Source organism: Vicugna pacos, chromosome 8, assembly GCF_048564905.1.
Source record: "Vicugna pacos chromosome 8, VicPac4, whole genome shotgun sequence".
In the NCBI taxonomy this organism is placed as follows: Eukaryota; Metazoa; Chordata; class Mammalia; order Artiodactyla; family Camelidae; genus Vicugna; species Vicugna pacos.
In genome coordinates, this window is record NC_132994.1 from 48467815 (window position 1) to 48492892 (window position 25078).

Here is a 25078-nt window from a genome sequence, read left to right on the forward strand (position 1 = left end):
CTGGGGTAAAGAGCCAGCTGTTTGGAGCCGAAATGGGTAATCTTCAATGACTACGTTTTCAACAGACACACAGGCACACATACCTTAAACCATAACAGAAAGGGAAACCATTTTGAAAAGTAAGAATATTCAGTCATGATACCTAGAACAGAATTACACAGGGGAAAGGAACATGCAGGGAGGCAAAGGTCCAAAACACCCAATTTTCATGTTCCCTATCTCAGTAAGTGTTACAGATCAAACCAGGAGCTTAGGCCAGCATTTCTCATCCTTCCCTCTCACGAAGTCCCCACAAACCTATCAGTAAGCTCTCTAAGTCCCACCTTCCAAACACCTCTCCCGCCTGTCCACTCTCCCACCCTAGCCTCATCCAACCGCTATCATCCCTCAGACTACAATGATGTCCTCCTAACTGGTCTCCTCAAAGTCCACATGGCCTTATCCAAACCGTTTTTCATACTGTGCTCAGTGATCCTTATAAAGTGGAAATCTGATCATGACTTTCTCCCACTTTGGTTGTCCTTTTTCCTTATGACAAAATCCTCACAATTGTTTACAGCCAAGCTCCTCTTCCCAGTCTCCTCTCCAAAGGTGGTGGGCTTCTGTCAGTTGCTACAACACATCATCTTCTCTCCAGATTGCCCAAGCCTTCACGAAGGTTGTGCTCTTTGCCTAGAATCTCCTGCCCAGCTTTCCTCATGTCAAGAAATTCTGTTCAATCTTTGGTTCTCAATGACCCCAAGGCAAGGGCAATCTTCCTGAGAGAACTTCTCCTTATATGTCTCCCTATATTTCTTTACAGAACTTTACAAACTTATGATTACTTAATTATGTTTAAGTATCTGTTTAACATCTGTCTACCCGAGACTGTAAGGACCATGATTAGAGGTCCATGATGTAAAGGACTGTGTTCTCAGTCCCTAAAGCATGCTATAGCCAAGGCGCTCAATGTATATTTAAAAATTCATTGAATGTCCTTTAAAATCTTGGGAGAAGAAGCAGGCCTAACGAGGAAGTCTCATCTTAGATTCTAGCAATTAGATAGATGGAAAAAACATCTTCTTAAATCTTAAGGTTGAAAAGTAGGTCAGACAGAGAAGGAGTTAGTCCTAAAACCCTGTCTGGTAGTAAAGTGAAAACAAAGAAAATCAATTATAAAATTCTTCCTATGAGTATTATGTATTTCATCTATAAAAGATTTTATCACATACTTTATATCTTAACACTTTCTCACTAAATGCTGAACATATAGTTAGTATTTAACCGCTGATTTTTTAATATAAAATATTAAGCCAAAATAAAGTAATTTAAATTTAATTTAGGGCGTGGGATTTGAGATCAGGTCCAGATTTGATCCTAACATGGTATTGTCCTGAAAGATCAGAAAGACAGAAATCTTTGAAATAATGCCACTTCCTTCATCTTGACCATTAATAACAACATACACAGCCTTTAAAATTACTACCATCCTGTGATATTCATTATCTCCTAAATGAATAAATACTGTACAAAACAACTTTCACTGCTTCTAAATTTATAGAAAGCATAAATGTTACACAAGGCATGATAATGGTCTAATGATGACACAATGTGACATTTTCTGATGTGGCTTGTGGACCTGCTCTCATTTATAATAAAATTCTTTATAAACAGCAGAGATGATAGTTTCCCTCAGAAATCTTTACTCAAAATATTTTTATAGTGCTTGGCATCACAGTAAACTAAAGAAGGCCAGGGTGGCTCTGGGATCAGTAAAAAACATTATGGGTAACAAACATTAGATTACTTATAAACTAAAAAGGATAACATCCAAACAGGGTAACAAAATGACTCGATGCCATAATCCTCCCACATATACAACAGCATGGGACTCATCACTTATAAAACTGCCTTATGTTAATTGTCCAAATTGGAGATGACTGTATTCTATACTGCCGGCAGTTAAGTAAGCTTTCACTTCAGAGGTACAAAAACACATGTAAGTGCTAATCAGTAACAGAACACTAATCTTAATAGTTTTAAGCTGCCAAAGAACAGGAGAAATTAATAATGTTAGTAAACTCCCTTTTAAAATATTTTAACTTAATTAGCCCTGGTGCTACACTGAAAAAATACTTTCAACACAAAGTAGACAGAAATAAAATTGCTGTAAATACTTGAGTTTTTAAATTTTGCTTTGAAATGAGTAAATGTATTTTTTTTTTTTTAGATTCCACATATGAGCGATCTCATATGGTATTTTTCTTTCTCTTTCTGGCTTAAAAAAACAAAAACAAAAACAAACAAACAAACAAAAACAAAGCATAAATACAGGACAGAAAAAGACTCATGGACAGAGAATACAGACTTGTGGTTACCAGGGGGGTAGAGGGTGGGAAGGGATAGACTGGGATTTCAAACTTGTAGAATAGATAAACAAGATTACACTGTACAGCACAGAGAAATATACACAAAATGTTATGATAAATCACAGAGAAAAAAATGTGACAATGAGTGTATATATGTCCATGAATGACCGAAAAATTGTGCTGAACACTGGAATTTGACACAACATTGTAAAATGATTATAAATCAATAAGAAATGTTAAAAAAAAAAGAAATGAGTAAATGTAAAAATTTCACCCTTAAACAAGTAAACATCAAAAATGAGTTGTACACTAAATACCTTGGCTTTCCTGTTTTTCTGAATCCTTCCCATTCCCCCTCCTTCATTTCTTACTCCACCACTCTCTCCCAGGATTAATTCATGCACATTTTGAAGAGACCTGTTCTCTTAGTTTAGATCCAAAGTTTAAGTCATTATCACTTATCAGAAGGGTTTTTTTTTTCTCTTCCCTTTCTATCAGATGTAGCTAACATATAAAACAGTAAAATCTCATTAACTGGAGGTGGGTATGAGGTGATTCTGTGAATCAGTTTAAAGTCTGATTGCTAAACACTTTAAAAGATTTTTTTTTAACTTAAAAATATTTTTTTTCTAACAGTAAGAGTTTCTTAACATGTTGACTAACATAAGTCCTCCAGAGAATTTTTCTCATGAATAGGTATGGATGCTTTGTTATTAGCATACTGTTTATATCTGAAGTGTGAAAAGTAAAAACAATTAGTTCTCTTAGGAACTGTAAATAAATCCCCTGAAACTGTAGTCATCCTATTTCCTTAACACTTTCATCTTCGTCAGGTTGTTAAAAGATAAATCACAGCCTCACTTGCTTTCCAAGGATCCTAATTTCCAAAGTGCAAACAGACAGTTTCCCGATTCCAAACAGGTGGTCTTAACCTGAGCTCCTGGATGGGGAGGAGCCTACAGACCTGTGCAGGGGCCCAGGGAATCCACATTTGGGGAATCTCTTTGAGAAATCTCAGCATTTGGGAGTATGGGGGCTCTTCCTGCCCACTTAAACTAACCACCTCCCTCCGAACCACTAGGAGACAGTTACTCAGCTCAATAAACAACACTTGGCAAAGAGCCTTCCTCCACCTAATTTGCATCCCAATATCCTCCTATGCTTTCAGTAGGGCTAGACTAAGGGGTTGCTGGAGAAGAGGCATCAATGCTCCTCTGTCCAGAGAGCTGCCTGTTCCTCTAAATGTTGAGAAGTATGTTTAATGATAATCATGTTCCTAACCCTAAGCCTCAGGATGTATACTGAATCATAAGGTTACTCCATATTGACGTGAAAATACAAAATACATATGTCTCAATCATTATATCCTGAAAGCAGGCCACAGAATAAATATGGAATAAAAATGTGTATCTTAGAGAGATGTTTGACCAAATGGCCACATAGCTAGAAAGATAGATGATTGAGGGAAGGGAGAGAGCGAGAGAGAAAGAAAGAGTGAGAGTGAAGAAAGAGACAGAGATAGAATAGAAGACAGACAGCAGACCACTAGCTACTTTGCTGGCTACTTCTATTTATTAAAATACCTTCACTCAAAAGTTTTACAATCAATGGGAGGTTTGTCTTTGTTTTTTGTTCCATTATTGTTGTTTTTCTAAAAGTCTTGGATATATTTTTATTTAGAACTTTTTAGATGTTCCACTGAATATCACCATTGGTATTTCAAATTTTTGTTGAAAATCAAGTTTAATTTACAGTGTTATTTTTCTTTTAAAACCAAGGTGCAGGTTTATTTGAAGATAAATGTGAATAATGAGCCTTGTACAGGTATGTCCAAAGTACATTTGCCTTCTGCTTTTTTATCAAGAGTAACACCAAAATAGGAAACATAAATATAAGTAAAAACCATAGCTGCCTTATTTACAACATCTTGTCATAAACAAGAAACAAAAAAATCATAAAAAGTACTCACCAAGAGTGATCTCTACTCATGAAGCAATGAATTGTAGACTTCTGAGTTTGAAAAATATTTTATAAGGTATTTAAATCCAACTATCTCTAGTCAAACCTGGTAGTCAATTAAGTGAAAAGCATAGAACAAGTTACTGTAATAAAAATGCCTACATGGGTACAGCTCCTTTAAGGTTGGAAAAGCATATTCTCATGAATTGCCTTATTTGATCCTTACAACCCTGTAAAGAGTTAGGGTGCTCATGGCAGCATTATCCCCAAACTGAGGATAAGGAAGGAGTCCTAGGTAAGTCAAATCAGTCATTTACCCAATCAAGCAACCCCTGTGCTGTTTACAGTCCATCAGAAGTGCCACAACATAATAGCTAAAGGATATCCCTGGAGTCTATAAACCATTGATCTGGGATGCATCCTAGACCTTGGATTACTTCATTGGAATGTAGTGAGCACTATATGACAAAGTATAGCGGCTTTCCCACGTTTTGGTCAGACCCACAGAGAGAAATTCATTTCACACTCTGACTCAGTACACTGAAACATAAAGATACATAAAAATCTATTTAAGTAAAACCAAAGTTTTCTGAAACAATATTCTCTCTGTGAGATGCATACTTATTTTGATTATATGTTATTATATTCTCTATTTCATTTTTTTAAAAACTAGTTGCTGTCAACTAAATTGAATTTGGTACCCACAAAATGGGTGACCACATGCATTTTGAAAATACTGGGCTGAGGCTTATAAATTCTTAGTTAAGTGACAGACCTAGTAAACACTAAAATGTCAGTTACTGAAAATAATATTTTTAAAGTAAATGTCATAATAGGTTAGTGGACCTAAACATTAAAAAAGGATATATATTTTGCCCTTGAAATAACAGTCTAGACAAGACATGCAAACAGCCCAGGGAAACACACACTAAAGGCTGCAGTTACGGACACAGGATCAGGTAAAATCCTGATCCTCAGGTAAGATCATTGTTGTGTCGTGTCATCAGTCTTTGGTGAAAAGTGGCTAAATATAGTGAGAAATGAATTACAGATCTTGATCAAGACCTGCTGAATAAACCGTGTTGAGATACAAAAATACAAAGTAGAAGCTGTTTTTCAAAAACACATGCTCTCAAATGGGTTGTCCCAGGCAATACAATCACGTGAACTAACTCAAATTGTACAGGAGGGAGTCTTTCATTTCAGTCACTGTGACCACTACTGGTAAGCTTTCCAGCCTTATGGACTACAGTGTACCTAGCATAATTAAATCTCTTATTCTGTTTAGCTAATTCAGTCATCGTTGCAAATATCAATTAATAGCTAGAGTACTATAGGAATAAAGATAAGAGATTGACTTTAAATTCTACTGATCCCAGGTTATACAGCAGAAATTGATTTTATAAAATCCCTGAGGGTTTATATTAACATATACCCCTTTCCCATAACCGTATAAGCACAGAAAATAAAATGTCAGTCACTTTTGCACTGCAGGCATACCTCATTTTATTGCACTTTGCTTCACTGTGTTTTGCAGAAAATGTGTTTTTACAACGTGAAGGTTTGTGGCAACCCTGCCTTGAGCAACAGCATTTACTCACTTTGTGACGATGTGTCACATTTTGGTAATTCTGATAATATTTCAGAATTCTATATTATTATTGCATTTGTTATGGTGATCTGCTTTCAGTGACCCCTGATGTTACTACTACAACTCAAAGAATGCATAGATGATAGCATTTTTTTTAGCAATAAAGTTAATTTTTTTAATATTTGCAACCAGTTGTGTTGCTTTTTTAAAATTTCTTTTGTTTGGATTTTTTTTTATTTTGGGGGTCTTTTTTAGGGAGGTGTGTGTGTGTGTGTGTGGTTTTTTTTTTAATGGAGGTACTGGGGATTGAGCCCAGGACCCCGTGCATGCCAAGTACACACTCTAACACCAAGATATTCCCTCCCTCAAATAAATTATTTTTTAATTAAGGCATACACGTTGCTTTTTTAAGACATAATGCTATTGTACACTTAATAGATGACAGTGTGGTGTAAACATAACTTTTATATGCACTGGGACACCAAAAACTTCATGTGACTCTTCATTATTGTGATGTTCCCTTTATTGCATTGATCTGGAACCAAAGCCACAATATCTCTGAGGTGTGCCTGTACGTGTTCATTAATGCTAAATAACATTTATCTCTCTTTTCCCACTTGGCTTCTTCAAGGAGGAGAGACCATTAATCGAGAAAAATTAAAATCTATATTTTGTTTTGAACAGACTGGGAAAATTCTGCTATGAAATCTAGTTTCGAATTGTAAACTTTGGAATGATTCCAAATTCTTGAAATTGTTCTTACATGAGGGAAGATAGATTTTTCTTCCCAAGTATGAGATGAAATATTTTATATAAAATATATAGAGAAAAATCATACAGGGAAATCTGTTTTGCCAAAATAAGTCACTTGGGCACTATCAGCATTTCATCATATATTAGCAAACTCAGTGAACACATACACACATACACACTCTCCTACAAAAAGGGAAAAAACATACATACACAACATAGTCACAATCTGCCATATTTACAATCTCTACAAGCTGCAAAAATACCTTGCAATATACTCTGAAGTATGCATATCTTACTTTTAGATACTAACTTCCTTCTGGGCAGAGCCTACCAAAGGCATATGGGGCACAGGAATTTTCCTTTAACACTGCAGGCTTAATCTACAGGACATTTTTTTAGAACATGGATTATTGTTGTTTTATAGAAATAAATGTATAAGAGCGTATATTAAACATTTCACTTGTATGTGACATTGATAGAGGTTAAATAAAGAAAAAAATGTTTAAATCAAGTAAAATAACCAGAAGTAACTTAAGCTAACTGTATAAGTCAGTGGAAAATAACAATAAAATATCATTAAACCAAATAAATTCAAGACAAGAAATACATACTTTACATAAAAATGGTAATTTTGAAGATGTTAATTTCATATACATCAAAAAAAACCCATCGAAACAATAATGTATAGCAGAATGCGACGCAGACCCATTCACTTTCACTGACATTTTCATTCTTCCAATACTTCTGAATATTGCAAATGTGAGGTACTTTTGTGGGCCACAGAGGCATGTTATTACAAGGATTATATAATAATTTCCAAGTTATATTGGCTGGAAATCCACTACCTACTGTGTAATATTCTGGAAAAGATGGTGCTTAACATGAAAATGTACATAATTCAAATGTATTGAAAAGCTTACTCTTCAAGTAGACTTAGCAGGACTCTTAAGTTAACAGTCCTTCAGGAGAGCTTGACTACTAACATCAACACCTACAACCAAAGATATTCACCCTATATGGTGAGGAAACTTGAGTTAAGCAGAAAGACAGTCTTCTTGGTACTTTTCCTAAGATAAGGCTCCACAGTAGATGCTCCAAAGCCTCTGACATTAGCATTCTGTATCTGTGAATCCAAACCTTGCCGATAACCAAATTCTCACTAATGGGTTTCAAGGTGGACTAGCCTTTCTCACACTAAATTCTGATCTTTGGGAAGAGTGTTCTAGAAAGACCCCATAATTAAAGTGGAGAGGAGTCACTCACTGGGCCCCTCACACCCATATTCAAGCTTATAATACACTGAGTGATATGCTAGAGCAAGCCCATACCACCATCTGACAGTGATTTACTAAAATTTTCAGCAATTTTTGTGAGCTGGTTGTTAGTCACAGTCATTGGAAACATTAAATTACAGAAACTTACATTTGAATACAGAGATATTAACTCAAAACTCACCACTTCCCAATTATTTTATTATATTTTACTATTACTCTTTTATGTCCTGTTATGTTTTGAGGTTACTTACTTCCCTTGTATCTGTATGGTGGAAATGCTATATAGTGCTGTGCAACTATGCACCTCTTCCCAACTTGTGTTCGGTGACATCACATCAGTAATTTGTAATAAGCCATAGTGGGGAGTATTTACATGGTGGAAACTGGCAAATGCTAAAATTTGAATTTTGGTGGGGGTTTTTTGTGTGTTCTGGAATCAACTGTTAAACATTTACCATCATCACCACTACTCCCTCCTTTTTCCATGAGCACTGTGTGCCCATTCTTAGGAATTTTGCCATGGATGGCATTCTGATCCAGAAAGGCCTAACTAATCACCCCAGGAGTGATGACTGTCCCTTCCCCATGTCCTGATGGTCTTTTCCCCATGTCCCTCTCTCACTGTACCTCCCACTCTGATTTGTAACATTTATTTCTAGACCACACAACTTGTCTGTGAGGTCCTTAAATGCAGGACCTTTTTCATCTTTTTGATCTCTGGGCTAAACACACTACCTGGCACCCAAGGGTCAGGCACTAAGTGCCTGGTGAACTGAACTGAGTTAACATGAGAGAACTGAGACAAGCTCTGCTACGCACATCTCAGTGGATGAAGAGGCCACTAGCTCACCAGCTTCCCTAGCTGGGATCTCCACCAATCCTATGAACACACATAGCACTGCTGTCTGCCCCAGCAAGGTATTGCCAAAAGGAACGTGCTGATAATTTAGACTAGTACCTCCAATTTTAACAAGCTCAAAAGGATATTATATTTGACATGCTGTCATTAAAGATTAAGTCTACTGCCATAATGTACAGAATAGATATATCCTTTTTGTCACTGCTCACATAAAAGACAATGCTTGGTGTAGCTGAAATCCCAACAATAGATGGGGGTGTCAACAACAGTAAGTCTCCACCTCAACAGAAACCTCTTACTACTTTCAAGGCATTAGCACCTGAAAAATTAAATGCTGGTATGACATCCTGCCCCTTCTTTCTCTCCTCCTCTTTACATGACTATATTTGAAAGCAACATGAGACACTCTTAATAAAATCCAATGCTCTTCTAAAATGTATTGGCAACTGGGGAAGTATGTGGTATAATTACAAATTAGGGATGGGGATGGATGGAGTGCTTCTACCTACTGCTATCCTGACTCCAAACTGCAAGCAAACTGCCAAGAGACCAAGAAAGATCCTAAATGGATCACTCCACTGAACAGCACATACCTGTGGGCAACCCAAACTGCCCTATGGGTTCTAGTACCTAAACTAAAGGAGTAAACAACATCTCTCAAAAGCAATTCCCAGGCCTTACCTAGGATCTGCATTCCTGATCAGAATGGACCAGAAAAGACACAATCCACTCTGCAGAATCAAACAGACTTTGCCTTAAGAGCAAGGAGACAAAACAAGAAGTTTCTATTGACTAGCACAGGGAACTATATTCAATATCTTGTAGTAACCTATAGTGAAAAAGAATATGAAAACAAATATATGTATATATGAGTGAAACATTATGCTGTACACCAGAAATTGACACATTGTAAACTGATCATATTTCAATTTAAAAAAAACTATGAAATACTTAGGAATAAACTAGAAATATATAAGACCTTAGTGTAAAAAATAATAAAATTGTATTGAAAGTCAAAAAAAAAAAAAAAGCAAGGAGACAGAGCACCTAGTTCTTCAAGAGATATCTGCTCCAACACTTCCTCGTCATGGGTTTCTCCAAATCCCTCATATAGAAGGATTGGAAGCCACAGTCTGAACCACACTAGTTAGAACTTATTGTTCCTATACATACTATTATATTAAAGTATACTGTCTATTATATAGTGTTTTCATTTCATACATAGGTCTGCCATTCTCAATCTTCTGATTCAATACCTTATATGTTATGAAATATAGAGGATCCATCAGCTTTCCAAATAACTGGGTCATGATTCTGGAGCATAGAACAAACAGTCCAGGTACATATCCCTTCTTTCGAATGGATCCATATTTAAGATCACACGTGCTGCAGAAGTTTGTTTTGTAACGCTCCTTTTTATTAAGACATGAACCTGACCAAATAGTGTACCAAAATGACACCATCTTAAGAAACTTACTTTGTAAATGGAGAGAAGCTTATGAAGGCACCTGCTGCCACCAGAATCTCAAAGACCCCTGTCAGTAGGAGCATCCAGTCAGGATACAAAATTGCACTATTATAGTAAACTGGATATTATAAGAGCATCTATTTTAGTGAGATTCAAGCCCGCAGTGCAAAGAGCTTCTCTGATAAGAAAGCTGACAGGAATATTTAATTATATCATCTGGAGAGCAAATATTTTCACAGTTATAACCCATGGAAAAGGGAAGTTTGTTTCAGTTAAAGTTAGAAGAGATGCAGTAAGAAGGTGAAAGGGTCTAAGAAATCTGAAGCTTGAATTGGACATGCAAGCCTTGTTCAAGTTTAAAAAGCCTTTCCTCCACACTGACTTGCCAAAGTGAGCTCTGAAAGTGAGCTAAGAGTTGTCAAAAGTTCACCCAGCCCCATGCAGAACTCTAAAATGGCTTTACCCCCATTGACAATGATTGAAAAAGCCTGGGGTTTTAAAAGGATTTGAAACTACCTGGGCTAAGGACGATTAAATATCAACAGCAATCTTCAAAAAGAAAACAAAAAACGTTATCTAGAATTCATAGGTAAACAGCTGTTCTAAATGCCAGTACCGCATTTACTTACGGTGTGTCAAATGCAAATGAAGCAGTACACATTTCCTTTTCTATACCCTTTAGGGAAACAACATTCTTTAGGAGCTAAGGAAGCCTCCCTTATCTCTGCTTAATTCTAATGATCTCATTTCTAAATCCAAGTGCTGCTCCCAGGCAGGATTTCAGTCTCACTGAGACGGACACTTCTTGAAATGGTATAGATCTCACTCCTCAATTTTCTGGTCAATTCCCATTTTAATCCTATTCCCAAATTAGAGTTTTCATATTTTAACTGAGATTAAATCTCTCCAGGGGGTAAGCAGTTTCACCAATGCCCCATATTTCCCACCTCCTCCAAGCTCCCTAAAAAATGTGAAACATATTTTCCAAAGATTGTTTCAGGTATTTTATACCAAAAACTTGATTTTTTTCACACATTCACTCTAGCTCCCCCACTCATGACTTTTACAGGTGTTTTTGTTTGTTTATTTTTGCCACTCATTCTAAGATTTTGATCCTTAGGAATCAATGTAAATTTGCCTCTTGTTTTCATAAACATTGAATTATATTCTTTATAGTGCTTGCTGTGGTCTTTGCTAATCCGCATACGAGTTGATCTATTTCAGGCAGCCTGTTACCTACTCTCTGCTGGTTTTATATTAAAGTGAAAGATAATGCAGTTAGACATTTTAAAAGATAACAGCATGGTATCAAGATATTCTGCAAACAGTGTTTAATTTAGTCCAGTAATAATGATGATGATAATAATAAAAGCGAAAGTGGATGAATTTTATTAGAGCGCCAGGCACTCTTTTAAGCACTTTAACTCAGTATTCCTCAGAACAAACATCCGAGATGGGTACTTGAATCATCCCATTTTACCAGATGTGGAAACTTAAGGAATGTGGTTGGGTCACATAGCGAAAAAATGCAGGAAAGTAGTCACACTTAGACAGTCAGTTCCTAAAAGTCTGTGATCTTAAATATTATGCTATCTTTCTGTGAGTACCCTTTACTTAACCATGAAAAGGGCACAAAATATTAGTGACTCAACTAAAACAAAACAGCTTTCTAAATTTCTATTTTTGAATCTTGGGTCTATGTAATTTGGCAATTTTGATTTTGCTTAGGAAAAATTCACACATCTCCAAAATTACTTTTCTCCTTAATTCACCAACTACAAGTCCGGTGGGCCTCCCTTAATACAGATGTTCAGAATCTCCATGTCCTAGTAGGTCAATGGGTGTATTAAATGACAATACTGTCACCCTCTTCAAAACCCTTCAAAATGACTGACCCAAGCACCAGGAATAGAATTTGCTTTGCTTTTAGGATGCAGGGGCAGGGCAGGAACAGGCAGGGGTGAAGGGGGGAGGGTCAAGGTCTACCCTCATTCCCGGCTGCCTCTCTGGATCTCTCCCCTCTCTGGTAGCAGGTGGCTCACTACTCAGGACATCATGCTCCACTGAAGCAGCAGAGAGGGAACAGATCAGAGTCCAGGCACCTGCGGCAGGTGATAAGCAGTTGTAGGTCACGGCCAGTACGAATCTGCAGCCGGAAAACCAGGGCCTCTGTGCCCAAATGTTCAGGTTATGAACACATTTATGTACATATTTATATCCACTATGAGGATGCCCCCAATCTTCCTCATCCTGCCCCCAAGTGGAGTATAAGTGAGCTTCCAGAAAACATTCTCTCTCCTCCGCCCGACTTGTTTATGCTTCCAATTACTCAACTTCTGGGAAATTCCACTTAGAGGAATTTCACTATCGTTGTGGCCTATCTTTGCATAATTCTTTTTTGGTAGGCTTCTTTCTAGCTTTCTGTCTGCAGAGTCAAGGATACGGAAAGACTGCTGACACATTGCATTGTCCGTCAAGCTCTAAAATGGACCAGCAAATTGTGAGAGACAGACTGAGCTTTGAGACTTGCCAAGCCACCAGGGTACAGTCAGTCACAAAACAGCCACAGGCTTGACCCGTGAATCACTAAATGTGGAGCTATGTGAAGATTACATTCCTTAATTGTCGCAAAAGTCACATCTGTTCCCACCAGCATACCCAGGCCCTGCGACGGCACAGACACATAGCAGACACTCAAAAGAAATGTGTTGTGGAAGAATAAACAAACCTTAAGTGAGACAAACCTTAATAACATGCTCTCGCCAATTAGGCAGACCAGCTCTGATAACAACAGCATTTTTAATCTCTTCACGAAAATATTCAAAAAGAAAAACTGGATGTACAACTTGCTATATATGAGCACAGTCCTTAAAACATAAGTTTAAAACTATCAGTTACAATATTTTATAATCACATAATCTTTATTAACATATCTGGTGAAAATATAAAAACTGTTTTGGAGCATTACAGAGTAAAAGTTACATATATATAAAATGAAATATGGTAAGTGAAAATGAATTTGGGAGGCTACGTTTTATGATATATAACAAAATTACTCACTATTCACAAGTGCCTTACAGACTTCTCTGGCACACCACTTTCCCCAAACACTGAGATAAGTAAACAACTTAGATCGTAACGCATAACTTGCACAAATATACAAACCATCTATTGTTTTTATTTTCATCTTCACCATGTATTCTGTGCCTTTATCAACAATAATTTCTTTATTATCCAAGTTTATATTCACAACTAAAATAATTTACATTTTATGGTACTTTCCAATTATAGCAGTACTTTCACATATATTACTCATTTTACCTTTAAAAGTCTCCTACTGAGTAACTAAAGATATTAAAATCACTCTTCAGTGTAACAGTCCCATTTTAGTGATCAGGAAACTAAGGTCAAGCAGAAAGGACTTACTTCCAAATCTCAGAGCCAGAAAGTGACACAACTAAGACTGGAACTGTCTTACAGCTGCCCAATGTTCTGTGCACAAAAATGTTTTGTATACAGATCTCCAAAGTATCCAAAGAATCCTTCTGCTCTCTCTGAAGCAGGTCACTGCTACGCTCTTCACCTCATATATTCCCTAAGTACTCAAATGTGAGTCTAGTTAAAGGTGCAAAAATGGGTGAAGAATAGGTAGCACTCTGCTTCAACCCACCATGTTGTTAGGCAACTTATTACAAACTTCATCATTCAAGAGTTACAGTTATCACACCTGATAAGGATATAATAAGGGGTAAAAAAGAGCCACAGAAAACAGGCAACACACATGGAAGACAATAATAATTCATTAAGATCTTTAAGATAACAGAAAAAAGTATGTGAAAATAGACCTCCAGTAACAGAAGGAAAAGCACAGTGCACAAACAGCAATCAGTAAGCTTCCTCCACAATCATCATCTTCACCCCTCAGTGCCAGGCCAGCTGCCCTCGCCAAAAAACGGCCAACACAGATGGCAGAAGTGCCCAGGGCTGACATTGCTCTAAACTGGCACAGCCACGCTGGGCCCGAGCCTCAGTCACATCCAACTTTAGGCCTCCTAACACAGGCCAGATAGACAATTCTCTCCTTGTGAGATAGGGAGGCTAAGCAAACAGCTACTACTTCTCTACATTTTATTCATTATTCAGTACCTTCTCATAGCAACTCTGTGGAACAGTCCATGTTTTCAGATATGCATTATACAGCTAGGCAGCAGAGGTGAGAAGATCAAAACTATAAAAAAGTTCACCATCACTTTCTGAGTTTTTCAAAATATGTTTCCAAAGTGAAGAGTCACTAGGTTTTATTTCTCTGAATTAGCATCATTTACCCAGCTTAGTTTATCCTTTGGCATCCATTAAAAATAAATAAATGTATACAAGCAAATACCTGTTCAAGCATGTATATATATAAATAAATCCTGCAGGATAACTGAAAAACAGGCAGGTATCTAAATGCTCTCTTTCTCTCATAGACATACCAATTATTATCACCTCATACTTGGATTACTATTCTGAGCAAAGCCAAATCAGGTTTGCCTTTGGAAACATTGTTTTTAGAACTTCAGAATACAAACCAAAATAATTAAAGAAAATCTTAAATAATAGGTATCTATATAAATTACCATTAAGCAAAAACAATGCATATGTTGTAACAATAGTGACCAAAAAAAAAATCAAAATCTTGAGTTTGATTTTGACCTCAAGTTCTTCCAAGTCATGTGACTTTGGGCACGTTATATCAAATCAAGTGATGTTAATTTAAAAGGTCCCTTTTAGCACTCAAAATTCTGTCAAATTTGAACACTAGACTTATTCAATACTGAGGCAAAGAGGATACAGTCATGAAAATAATAAAATGCATGCTTAAAAGTAGGGCTTAAAGACCAAAAAAGAAATTCTCCCTAAACTATGAACAGCTGATTTGCAATGCACACAAACGTACCACAAACGGATTGCCTCTTTCTGCTCTCTTCCTCCTCCACTCCCTTCCCCTTAGAGACTAAGGCTTAGACCACCACGTCTTCCTGATGTTACCATCTACTGGTACAGAGCAGAGAACCATCAGATCCAACTATGTTCCCCCACCACCAACTATCACCACCTCCCTCAGGATTATAATCACACACACAGGTGCACCCTTCTCTTTGATTTTACTGCTCACGCCTTATTTAATTCTATCTCAAGCAACTACATTGAGATTTGGCTACTTTTCTAGAATCCACTCCTCTATCTGCTGACAACCTCTGATTTGATCCACAGTCCACTCCCCTCAATCAGTCCAGATGACCTCTTGGGGGATGCAGGGCTGAGCCCAGAATCCTAGTAAACTAAGACAATCAGCATACTTCTCCTCAGGGGCTGGATATGTGATTCACTGAATCTAACCCTAGTGAACCTCAGGGCCTTTTCAGGCGCCCAGCAGATAGTTTACATTTTCCTAATGGACCAGAATCTGGGAGCTGCCGATGCTACCTTGCCTCTATGTGGTGCCAAGAACGAAGCTTCTGGAGCACCCAAAGCTAAATGGAGCAGGCAGAGAAAGACCATATCTCAATGGAATTATGTGAACTCCTAAGTCAAGCTCCACCTGAATTGTCAGTTAGAAATGACAATAAATTCCCCTTTTGTTGCAGCCAGTCTAGGTTGCATTTTCTGCCACTATGTAACCCAAAAAACGTCTAATTGCTATATCTGTATATATATCCAATAATGAATCCTGGCTATGTTAGTTCGTCACACTGTCATCTGTGGCAAGTTATTACTTAACCTCTCTTGGCCTCAGTTTGCAAAATGGAGATAATTCCAATCTTAGAAGATCATGGTAAGGATTTTAAGTGATGCAGAACACTGATCATAAGGCCTGGCAGGTCGCAGGCACTTAGTAAATGGCAACTCCTATTGTTGTTTCTGCAACTGCTTTGGGGAAATCTGCCCCCTCGAATGTGTGAGGGAATAAACGAACCTAATTATTGCTGATGGGAATAAAAATCGAACTAGTACAAAAGTCAAGCTCTAGAATTCAGCATAAAATTAGAAAAAGTAACAAATCAGAGAGCTTCACACTCTAAAGCTCTCCAAGATGTATGGAAGTAACTATCAGGCTTTCTCTCCATCACTAACTTCTCCTCTAACACTGATCTGTCCAAAATTAAACCTCTTCCTTTGAACACTAGTGTCTAAAACAAGTAAATGTGGAGATCCTTGATTTGCAGTTTATTCATTAATCCAGCAACTATTTAAACCAATATTGTATTTAAAACAATACAGGTGAAGCAGACTTTCATTTACAGTATAAAACATGTAGAGAAGTCTGCTGTGTACTGCCCCAAACTCCATTACTAATATTACAATACAACCAACTATTATCGGTAAACACTAATTTATATCGCTTGTTTTTCATTAGTTTCTGCCATAACCATGTCATTATGCCAGTATTTTCTGTGTCGCTAGTGAATGGCAAAAACAAATAGAGCAGTCGTGATTTAATCAGAGACTTCACTGTTGAAACAGCCAGCAAAAGTAGATACATTTAGAATAGTAAATGGATAGCAAAACATTCTTACAGGCTCATTAATAAGAAGGCAATTAGGTCTTCTGGGAAAATTCATTTTCTAAAAGAATGCTAAAGCAAGCTATAAAATGCAAGTAAAACTGTGTTTTGACATGAATAGTGTACACTGTCTATTACATCATAATTTTTCTCTTGAGAAAACTGACAAGAATCTGTGTTCTTAAATATGAACACAAAAGATAATAAAAGAACACTAGTGATATTTAATGTATTCTACCTAACTTCCATTCATTAAATCTGACTATCCTATAAATGAGCTCCTTATTACAAAGCTACTTGAATTACACTTAGAAGAAAAAGAAATATAAAACAAGAAACTGCTGCTACTAGTTAAAAAAAAAAGGGAATATCATTTTCTATAGGAACATGGCAATATGCTAAGTAAAAATGACTGGCATATATCATGTTTGGTTCGTCAGATAATATGTTTACCTCTAAATATTCTTATATAATATGTTCACAACCAAAACTATGTAGCCTTATTTTTATTCTCTTGTGAAATATTTCTTTCCAAATTGTCTGAGGATTCTTTAAAAAAAAAAAAAAACCTGAACAGTACTGTTGTTTTCATGTGCCTGGGGTGTTATATTATAATTAAATAAATACTCACCAGAAATGTAAATCCAGGGAAATTTGTTTCATGTTGTAATTAATTCTTTGACAATACTCTTACAATTCTACAGCAAAGTGCACGTGGCAAATCTTTTCAAGCTGAGCTTTCTTTGTCCTAGGGCAATGTTTCTCAAAAATTAAATGTTCAAGCAAATCACCTGGGGATACTATTAAAATGCAGATTCTGAATCAGTAGGTCTTAGGTGGGCTCCAACACATGATCACAAACAAGATCGTTCCAAATTCTCAGGTGATGTTGATGCTGCTGGTCCATCGACCATAATTCAAGTAACAAAATGCTAGGGCACCTTGCAGTTGACGAATCCAATGACCACAAAGCAATTAGCCATCAGCCCTTAAATGGCAGTGAGGGCGCTAGAAAGGCTTCCTCTCCACTCTCAAATTTGTTGAACGACCTAAGTCAAATCACATCAAGGAGCTCTGGCCAGTCTGCCACTTAACCAGCTGCTAGGTCAACCCATCGCCCAGTAAGGATTAGGGGAATTTCTGTAGCTGATCAGCTGCTGCCTGGGCAGGGTTTGGAGAATCAGCCTACAAGCAGCTGGTTAAGGAGCAGGCTGCACTGGGAAGGGTTATATAAATAGACACCAATCTGGAGGACGGTTTCTTATTTCCTCCTTTAAAGTACAATATAGCATAGTACAGTATCTTAGATACTATATAGTCCATTTACTTTTCCATTTCAGTTTCTTCATCTATGAATAGACAAAACAATTATGTATTTTCAATAGCCTTTCCAGAATATAAATATAGATGTTTGATTCCCTCTGTAGATGTCCTTAAGTTTCCTTCTCACCTGAACCTTTGGAGACAATGAAATTCTATATCACTGTTAAGATATGTGTGTATATATGTGTGTGTGTGTCTGTATTCACACACACACACACACACACACAAATACATATTTACATCATTCAGCTTTCTCAACAAAATAAATGCAAAGAGTAACTCTAGATACTATTTCATTTGGCTTTATTTCTGAGTTCCTCTTGAAAATAATTCCTAGAAGGACACCTGTAAAAGGATTCAGCCAGCATTGCTCTGTTCATCACTTTTACTTCAACAGAGATCTATCCATAATCATATAAAGTGGAAACACGGATTATTTCATTCAGGGCTGCTTAATTTGCTCCTAAAACAACTGTAAGTGACAAAATAAGCTACTTGTAATTTTTATGGATTATCAACACACAGAGGAGAATGCCAAAAAATTCAAACCGGAGTTAAGTGGGGAAATGGCAATGTTCCACAACAGGATCAATGTGACTCTTAGATCTCAAGCCAAACATTTTCCCAGGAGCTCAACAATCTGCAAACCTCACAAAACTAACTTTTTTAATTGCGTAAAGTCAGTTTTTATTACTAAAATACTAGCTACAAATCAAAAGAATTCCCACAAGAATACTGCAAGAAAATAAACATATCTTTCCCAACAGAATCTTCATGGAATAAAACCCTTTATGTGAAACTATGTTTCTTTAAGAGCATTTTTTCATAAAAACACATTTCCGCTAAGATGGAGTTTGAAGTTTGTAAACTATCTACCTCCAGACTTCTCACTGATATCACACATTCAAACATAACTTTTAAAGTTTTCCAAAGCCCAGTTATATGTAACTTATCTCACTTATCTCAAAATAACAGGCAGTATGGCACTCAAATTTTTTTTCTATCCCCATTTACAAAAAGGAACTCAAATTCTCTCTTCCAGAGATATACAAGCACAAATATTCTATGACATTAAAAGATTACTTCATGGATTCACAAGTTTATATATATAAAAATTAGCTTGATTGATGTCAAATACCAGTTTAACATCATGAACTGATAAAACACCATCATTCAGAACTATGACAGTGTGTTTTGATGAAAAGAAAAAAAAGTCATGTTCAAAAGCAATTATAACCTTTTTTAGGCAAAATGAAACACCATTTGATAAAGGAACACAAGCCAGACACATGATCAAAGGGTAAAGTCTGAGAGGAATACACAGAGGGAAGTTTTTACATCCACAGAATAAGAAATGAATGTGCTTGGACAAAGGCAAAGGCTGATTCCAATAAACAAATCAAAAATAGGGCTTTTTTTCCTTCTTTCAAAAATTAAATAAAAGATCAAACACACACACACACACACACAGAGTGTTCTTTGTTTTGTCTTTAGGAACAATCTGTGAACTCCCTTGATGTTTCCTGCTCTCAATCTTCCAGCATTCCTCTTCCTGCCCTCCATGAGGAGCAAGCAGAGGAAATGGGAAGAGCACCAGGCAGATGAGGACAGCATTTTCCATGCCTCGGAGAAGCAGATCCACATTTAGCATGACTTACACTGTCCTTAATATCACTTTGAGCAGACCTAGAACACAAGACTTCAAAAGCATTATCAGGCAACAACCTAGTTTCTCTATATAGGACCCTATCACATGAATTAAATGTTTGTTAAAGGCCATAAAAACGTGTAGTAAACCATCATTGCCAGAAATACGAGATTAAGTGGGAGGACTGGTGTTTGCTCTGGGTAATGGTTGAATTATATTTCCAATTTTTAAGAACATGACCAGCACCAAAAGATATTTGGCGAAAACAAAAAGGCTGTGATTTTGTGTATGTGCATGTGGGGCTTTGTGGTTGCCAGAGGGGAGTGGGAAGGAGTGTGGGAGAGGGGCAGAGGGGTTGATTTATTTTTCAAATTCACATTTATGAATACAAAGAGAAGAGCTGTCAGCAGCACACTGCCAAAGCCCAAAAAGCAGCCAGAACTGCCTCTTCCCGTCTTGGTTGGCCAGACACAATACGACATCCCGCAATCTAGGAAAACCAACAGAAGCAGATATACGGAGACAAGTGAGAGAAAAACCAGTCCTGGAAATGTCCAGTTACACATTACTACTAGTTTAGGATTTGGAGTTCCAATGAATTGAGGGATGGAGAGATTCTGGCCAATCAAAACCAGAAAACCAACAGGCAAAGCTTTAAAAAGCTGTCTCCGATGTATCTTCCTAATAGATAAAAAATACAGGAGAAATTTAATTCACCTACAGAGACACCAAGGAGTGAGACTCCGGGAAAGTGGCACTGCTTAGATGAGCTGCAAGGTTGTAAGGGATCAAGTGAGTGAATGCTTACAGTGTGACATGCCAAGAACTATATCCAAGGCAGGATCTGGAGTTGCATTTCCAGGCTCACAACATACTAGAGAGACAATAGTCCCTCTCTAGGTCACTGGTAAGACTGCATCTAAAAAGATGCATATTTTTCTCCCACTGAGATGTAAAAGCAGAACAATCAAGAGTTGAACAGACAGCTAAAGAAAATGACTAAAAATAAATTTTTCCTATGGTTAGAATACTATGAATGTTAACAGTGACTCTTCTACAGGTTTAGTTCAAGTAAGGATTTACACGAGGTAAGTGAAAAACAAAACAAAAAAATTTAAAGGAAAATGTTTCTCACTGTGCTGACAAAATTATCATCTGGCCAATCTAGGATATTTATGTTTAACAATGATTAAAATGAATGACTGGTGGAGTGACACATACACACACACACACACACACAAATCCTGAACAGCCTGCCTACTAGGAGAGAGTGTGGGAGCAAGGAAAGACTGCAAGGCACTTAGCTACCTTAATGTATGATGATTACACCCCAGATAGTTGCATAATGTTTGACAGTTTACAGTGTCAGTTCACATAAACTGTTTCATACTATTCTCATAAAAACCATGTAGAAAGGTCAGAATGGGTATTATTATCCCCATTTTACAGATGAGAAAGCTGAGTCTCCAAATTACCTCACCTGTGACTGGTTTTGTCCTAATACAGAAAACTTCCTCACATTATGATACCAAGAGATAACAACCACACAACCCAGCAAACAAACTTCAGTACATCTTTCTGCTTCTATGCTTCAACTTTCCCACGTATAATAGAGATTTGACACAGCTGTCATTTTCAGTGAACAATTAAACTGAAACAATATAAGTTGAGATTCATAGGAAGTTCTGGAAATTCAGATGTTAAAGAGGCTCACCATGCAGAATTTTTACACTTTACCTCTAAAAGCTAAGAAAAAAGTCGCAAGTGATGCAAATGTTCTTAAAATTGTGGTTTAAACAAAGTAGACTGGATGAGTACATGACATATCAAAGATCCAACAATCTGCAGCCTTTCAAATTTTGCTTTTGAAGCTTACTACATTTAGGAACCACATAATATCTGAAAGTGGTAAATTGGCCTAAAGAGCATGATTTTTAAAACATTTAACAGGTTATTTTAAAATTCTGAACATGTATTTGTTTTATACTTTTAAAGCATTTTTATTTAAATTTCTCAAAAGAAATGAAAGTGCATCATTTAAAGTAGAACGCAAGAAAAAAAATGCAAGAAAAATACACCTCCAATCTGTGATTCCATGTCTTTGCAACACTCTGCCATAAAATCTCGTGACAGTAGAATAACAAATGACAGGATAGGCAGAAAATGGAAATTTTTACAAAACAAACTTTTAATTTATGGAGAAAGGCAGATTCATAATCTAAACTGTGGGAATAAAAGGCATTCATTTCTGGATATCTATCTACCTATCTCCTGAATGGCAAAACATTGAGATACAGTCCTGCCAGAATTGCATTGATTAGAACTGCACACTCTTTTAATTAAATATAAAATAAAGTCAAGTGTTTTGCTTTGTCACTAAAGAAAAGCCAGGCATATTTTGTTAAATCACTTAGAACTGGATGTCTAAGAACACAACTGTTCATTAGAGATATCTGAACTCTAGGGATCAGGAAAGCTAATCTGCATTCTGCTAGAGGAAATTTAATATTTACTTGCTCATTAAGGGGTAAATAACATTTGAAAAGAGAAAAAGAAAAGTTTCTTTACTGATGAAAATATATCCATCAGCTGTGGAGACATTTAATAGTTGCAACTCTTGAATACATGTAAGTTTAATCATGCAACTAGTAGAATTTCAACTTTCAATTAACAAACTACATGCCTTATCAAGCATAGGTTCTCCGTGTAGTGACAAACACTGTGCAGAAATCAATAGCCCCCTCCTCACTTGCCTCACTTGATGTCTTACATCAAGCACGCTTCCAATAGTAAAGGGCATTATGTGTCAGAGATGCATGCTGTAATGCTTGCTCCAGAAAGAATTAAAATTAAGCTATCGGATCATCCATTGCACAGAGCTGTTGTCCTCTGCATACATCACCTATACACATAACTTTTCCTCTACTCGCTGAATTTTATAATCTGCCTCAGTGCGTAGCACATGCTGCCACCTGAATTTGTTGTCTAACTTTTTTTATAGAGTTCTAAATGGGGGAAAGCCGACGGAAGGTAAATAAACATTACTCCGGAAAACAACTATTTGAATTTATTCCCAGGAAACCAGGTAGCCACAACAACGAGAGAAGCTGACAAGTGCATAGTAAGTTGGTTCTCTGCGTCCTGTGGCCTCAGCCAGGATAGCGGCTGTCGCTTCCCCAGTGTTCTCCAGCACCCCTCGGCCACCTCTCCGTCTCCATCTGCACCGCGAACCAAGGCAGCAGATGCGCTAGCCAGCCAAGCTGAGCTGGGTGGGCTGGCCAGAAAAGTTGTCAGGACCAGCGGGAGGCAGACGATCTCCCGGGAGCCTGCTCCCCAGCGTCCACCTGGTGAAACTTCAGAGCCCCCAGAGGAGGGAACGAAAGAAGCAACCGACAGGAAGGATGACAAAACTGGAAGGGAATGGAGGGCAGGACTGGGAGAGACGGGTTTCACGGACTTTTCTAAGTGGTTTCACTAGAACCCAAAGGGCTAACGGCGAGACCGCACCACACGCCTCCTTTTGGGTTCTCCCGGCCGGCGGCAGTCGTTTGCAGCCCCCATCACCCAGGCTGGCTCCGGGAGGAGCTGGGCCAGCTTCTCGGAGGCTATGCCGGGGGAGCGGGCTCCCACACCGCGCGTCAGGCTTCCGCGACCCGCCGCCCAAATCTCGCTGCCCAGGACGGCTCAGCCTGGATCCTCAGAATCGTGTTTCAAAACGCCTTACGGGCTCCGCCAGCACACACAGAACCTACTCCGCGCAGTGCCCTAACCCACAGGGCAAATCCTGGAGCAGCCCAACGCTGGGGGAGGGACGGGGAAGTAGTTAGACAATAGTCAGAGGAGGTTATTCCCGGGACAAAAAGCACCTGGCAAAGCGCGCCGGGGTCAGTCCCTTCGAGTCTCCACATTTCTGACAATGGCTTCCCGGGGAAATTTTCTTTGAACGTTCTAGTAGCAGAAAGCAACAAGCCCGCACCATAAGCAAGAGTAGCCGTCCTCACAGTCGTAACTACTTTTTCTTTCTCTCTACCCCGGCGTCGTGCAGCTTGCGCGGGACGCCGAGGCAACCAGTTTCCCAAGAAAAGCACTGTCTCGCACACTCCCGCACAGCCCTGCCCGCCTGCGCCCCGAGCGAGCCTCCACCAGGAACAATGGGTCGCAAAGATCAAAGTTACCTGCACCAGTGGCTCCCAGCCCAGGACCCCGCGTCCCACCTGGCACAAAGTCTGGGGACATCTCTCCCTGTGCCCGATACCCCTGCCCCGGGCCGCGAAAGTTCCCCCCCTAAACCCTTGCCCCCGGCCCTAGAGAGGAGCCGGCTCCACTCCTGGGGAGCTCCGGGCCGGGGACATTCGTCGGGGATCCGTACGCCCCCCGGCCACTCACCTGCGGAGAACTGGCCTTGGGCCGACCCCAGAAGAGGCCAAGGGGAAAGGAGCAAGAGCGCCACAAAAGCAGGCAGCGCCGCCGCCGCTGTATCCATGTCGACTTTGGGAGAACTTTCAAGCCGCTTTGCAAAGAGCTGCTGGGGGATTGCAGCGAAATCCCAGGCCGAGGGGACGGTCGGGCCTGACGGGGTGACAGCAGGGAGTCGACAGCCGACCGCCCGCCCGCACTTTTTCTTTCCCCGCGGTCGCCAAACTACCTCTGGGGCGCCAGCGTCGCCCGCGTCGCCGGCCGGCCGCGGCGGCAGCTCTCCATGCTCGGCGGAGGCTGCTCCTGTTAGTCAAGAGTTACTTTGCTCGGGGAGGGACGGGGGCGGAGCCGGGGGTGACGTCGCCCCGCGGGCTCCTGGCGCTTCGGAGGAATGCAGGCTCAGGCGCGGCACCGCCGCCGCCTCCTGCCGGAGAGACGCGCGCCAACCCCGGCCGCGCGCCCCGCGCTCCGCGCCGCCTTTGTTCGCCGCCGGAGCCCTGCCGCCCGCCGCTGCCCGAGAGCAGCAGGCGGGAAAGGGGGCCTCACGCTGTTGGCTGCCCTACTCCAGAAACGGCAGTTTGACATGCGACAGTTGGGTAAGCAGTGTGGCCGGACCCCAAAGGACGATCGCAGAGAAACCCTACTGCCTGAGCAGAGGCGCCCTGCGTTTCTGTGCCCAAGGCGGATGTCCCGCCAGAGCGACGGCCGGTAGGAGGAAGGGGGAGTGTAGAAGCGCCCAGATAAAACACCCACCTGCTTTGCAAACTCTCTGTTCCCTATTCATGTAATACAGAGTAAGACATCCCACCCCCGTTGAAAACTTATTGTTCCTTCTTCATATAAAAATAAAACTTGAACCAAAATAAACGTTCAGTAACTTTCCAGCGTGAAC

The 25078-nt window shown here is 39.1% G+C and overlaps 1 protein-coding gene across 3 annotated transcripts in view; it reads right to left on the bottom strand.

Moving 5' to 3' along the window:
* PTPRK (protein tyrosine phosphatase receptor type K) overlaps positions 1 to 24508 on the bottom strand; it is a 511934-nt gene extending 487426 nt beyond the window's left edge. Inside the window, exon 1 of one of the 3 annotated variants that reach the window (XM_006200038.4) lies at positions 24157 to 24508. In XM_006200038.4, coding sequence (XP_006200100.1) covers positions 24157 to 24253 — 97 coding nt within the window. In that variant the 5' untranslated portion in view covers positions 24254 to 24508. The remainder of the gene's footprint in view (positions 1 to 24156) is intronic. The other 2 variants (XM_006200039.4, XM_072965854.1) reach the window with 2 other exon arrangements.
* Positions 24509 to 25078: the final 570 nt, after the last annotated feature.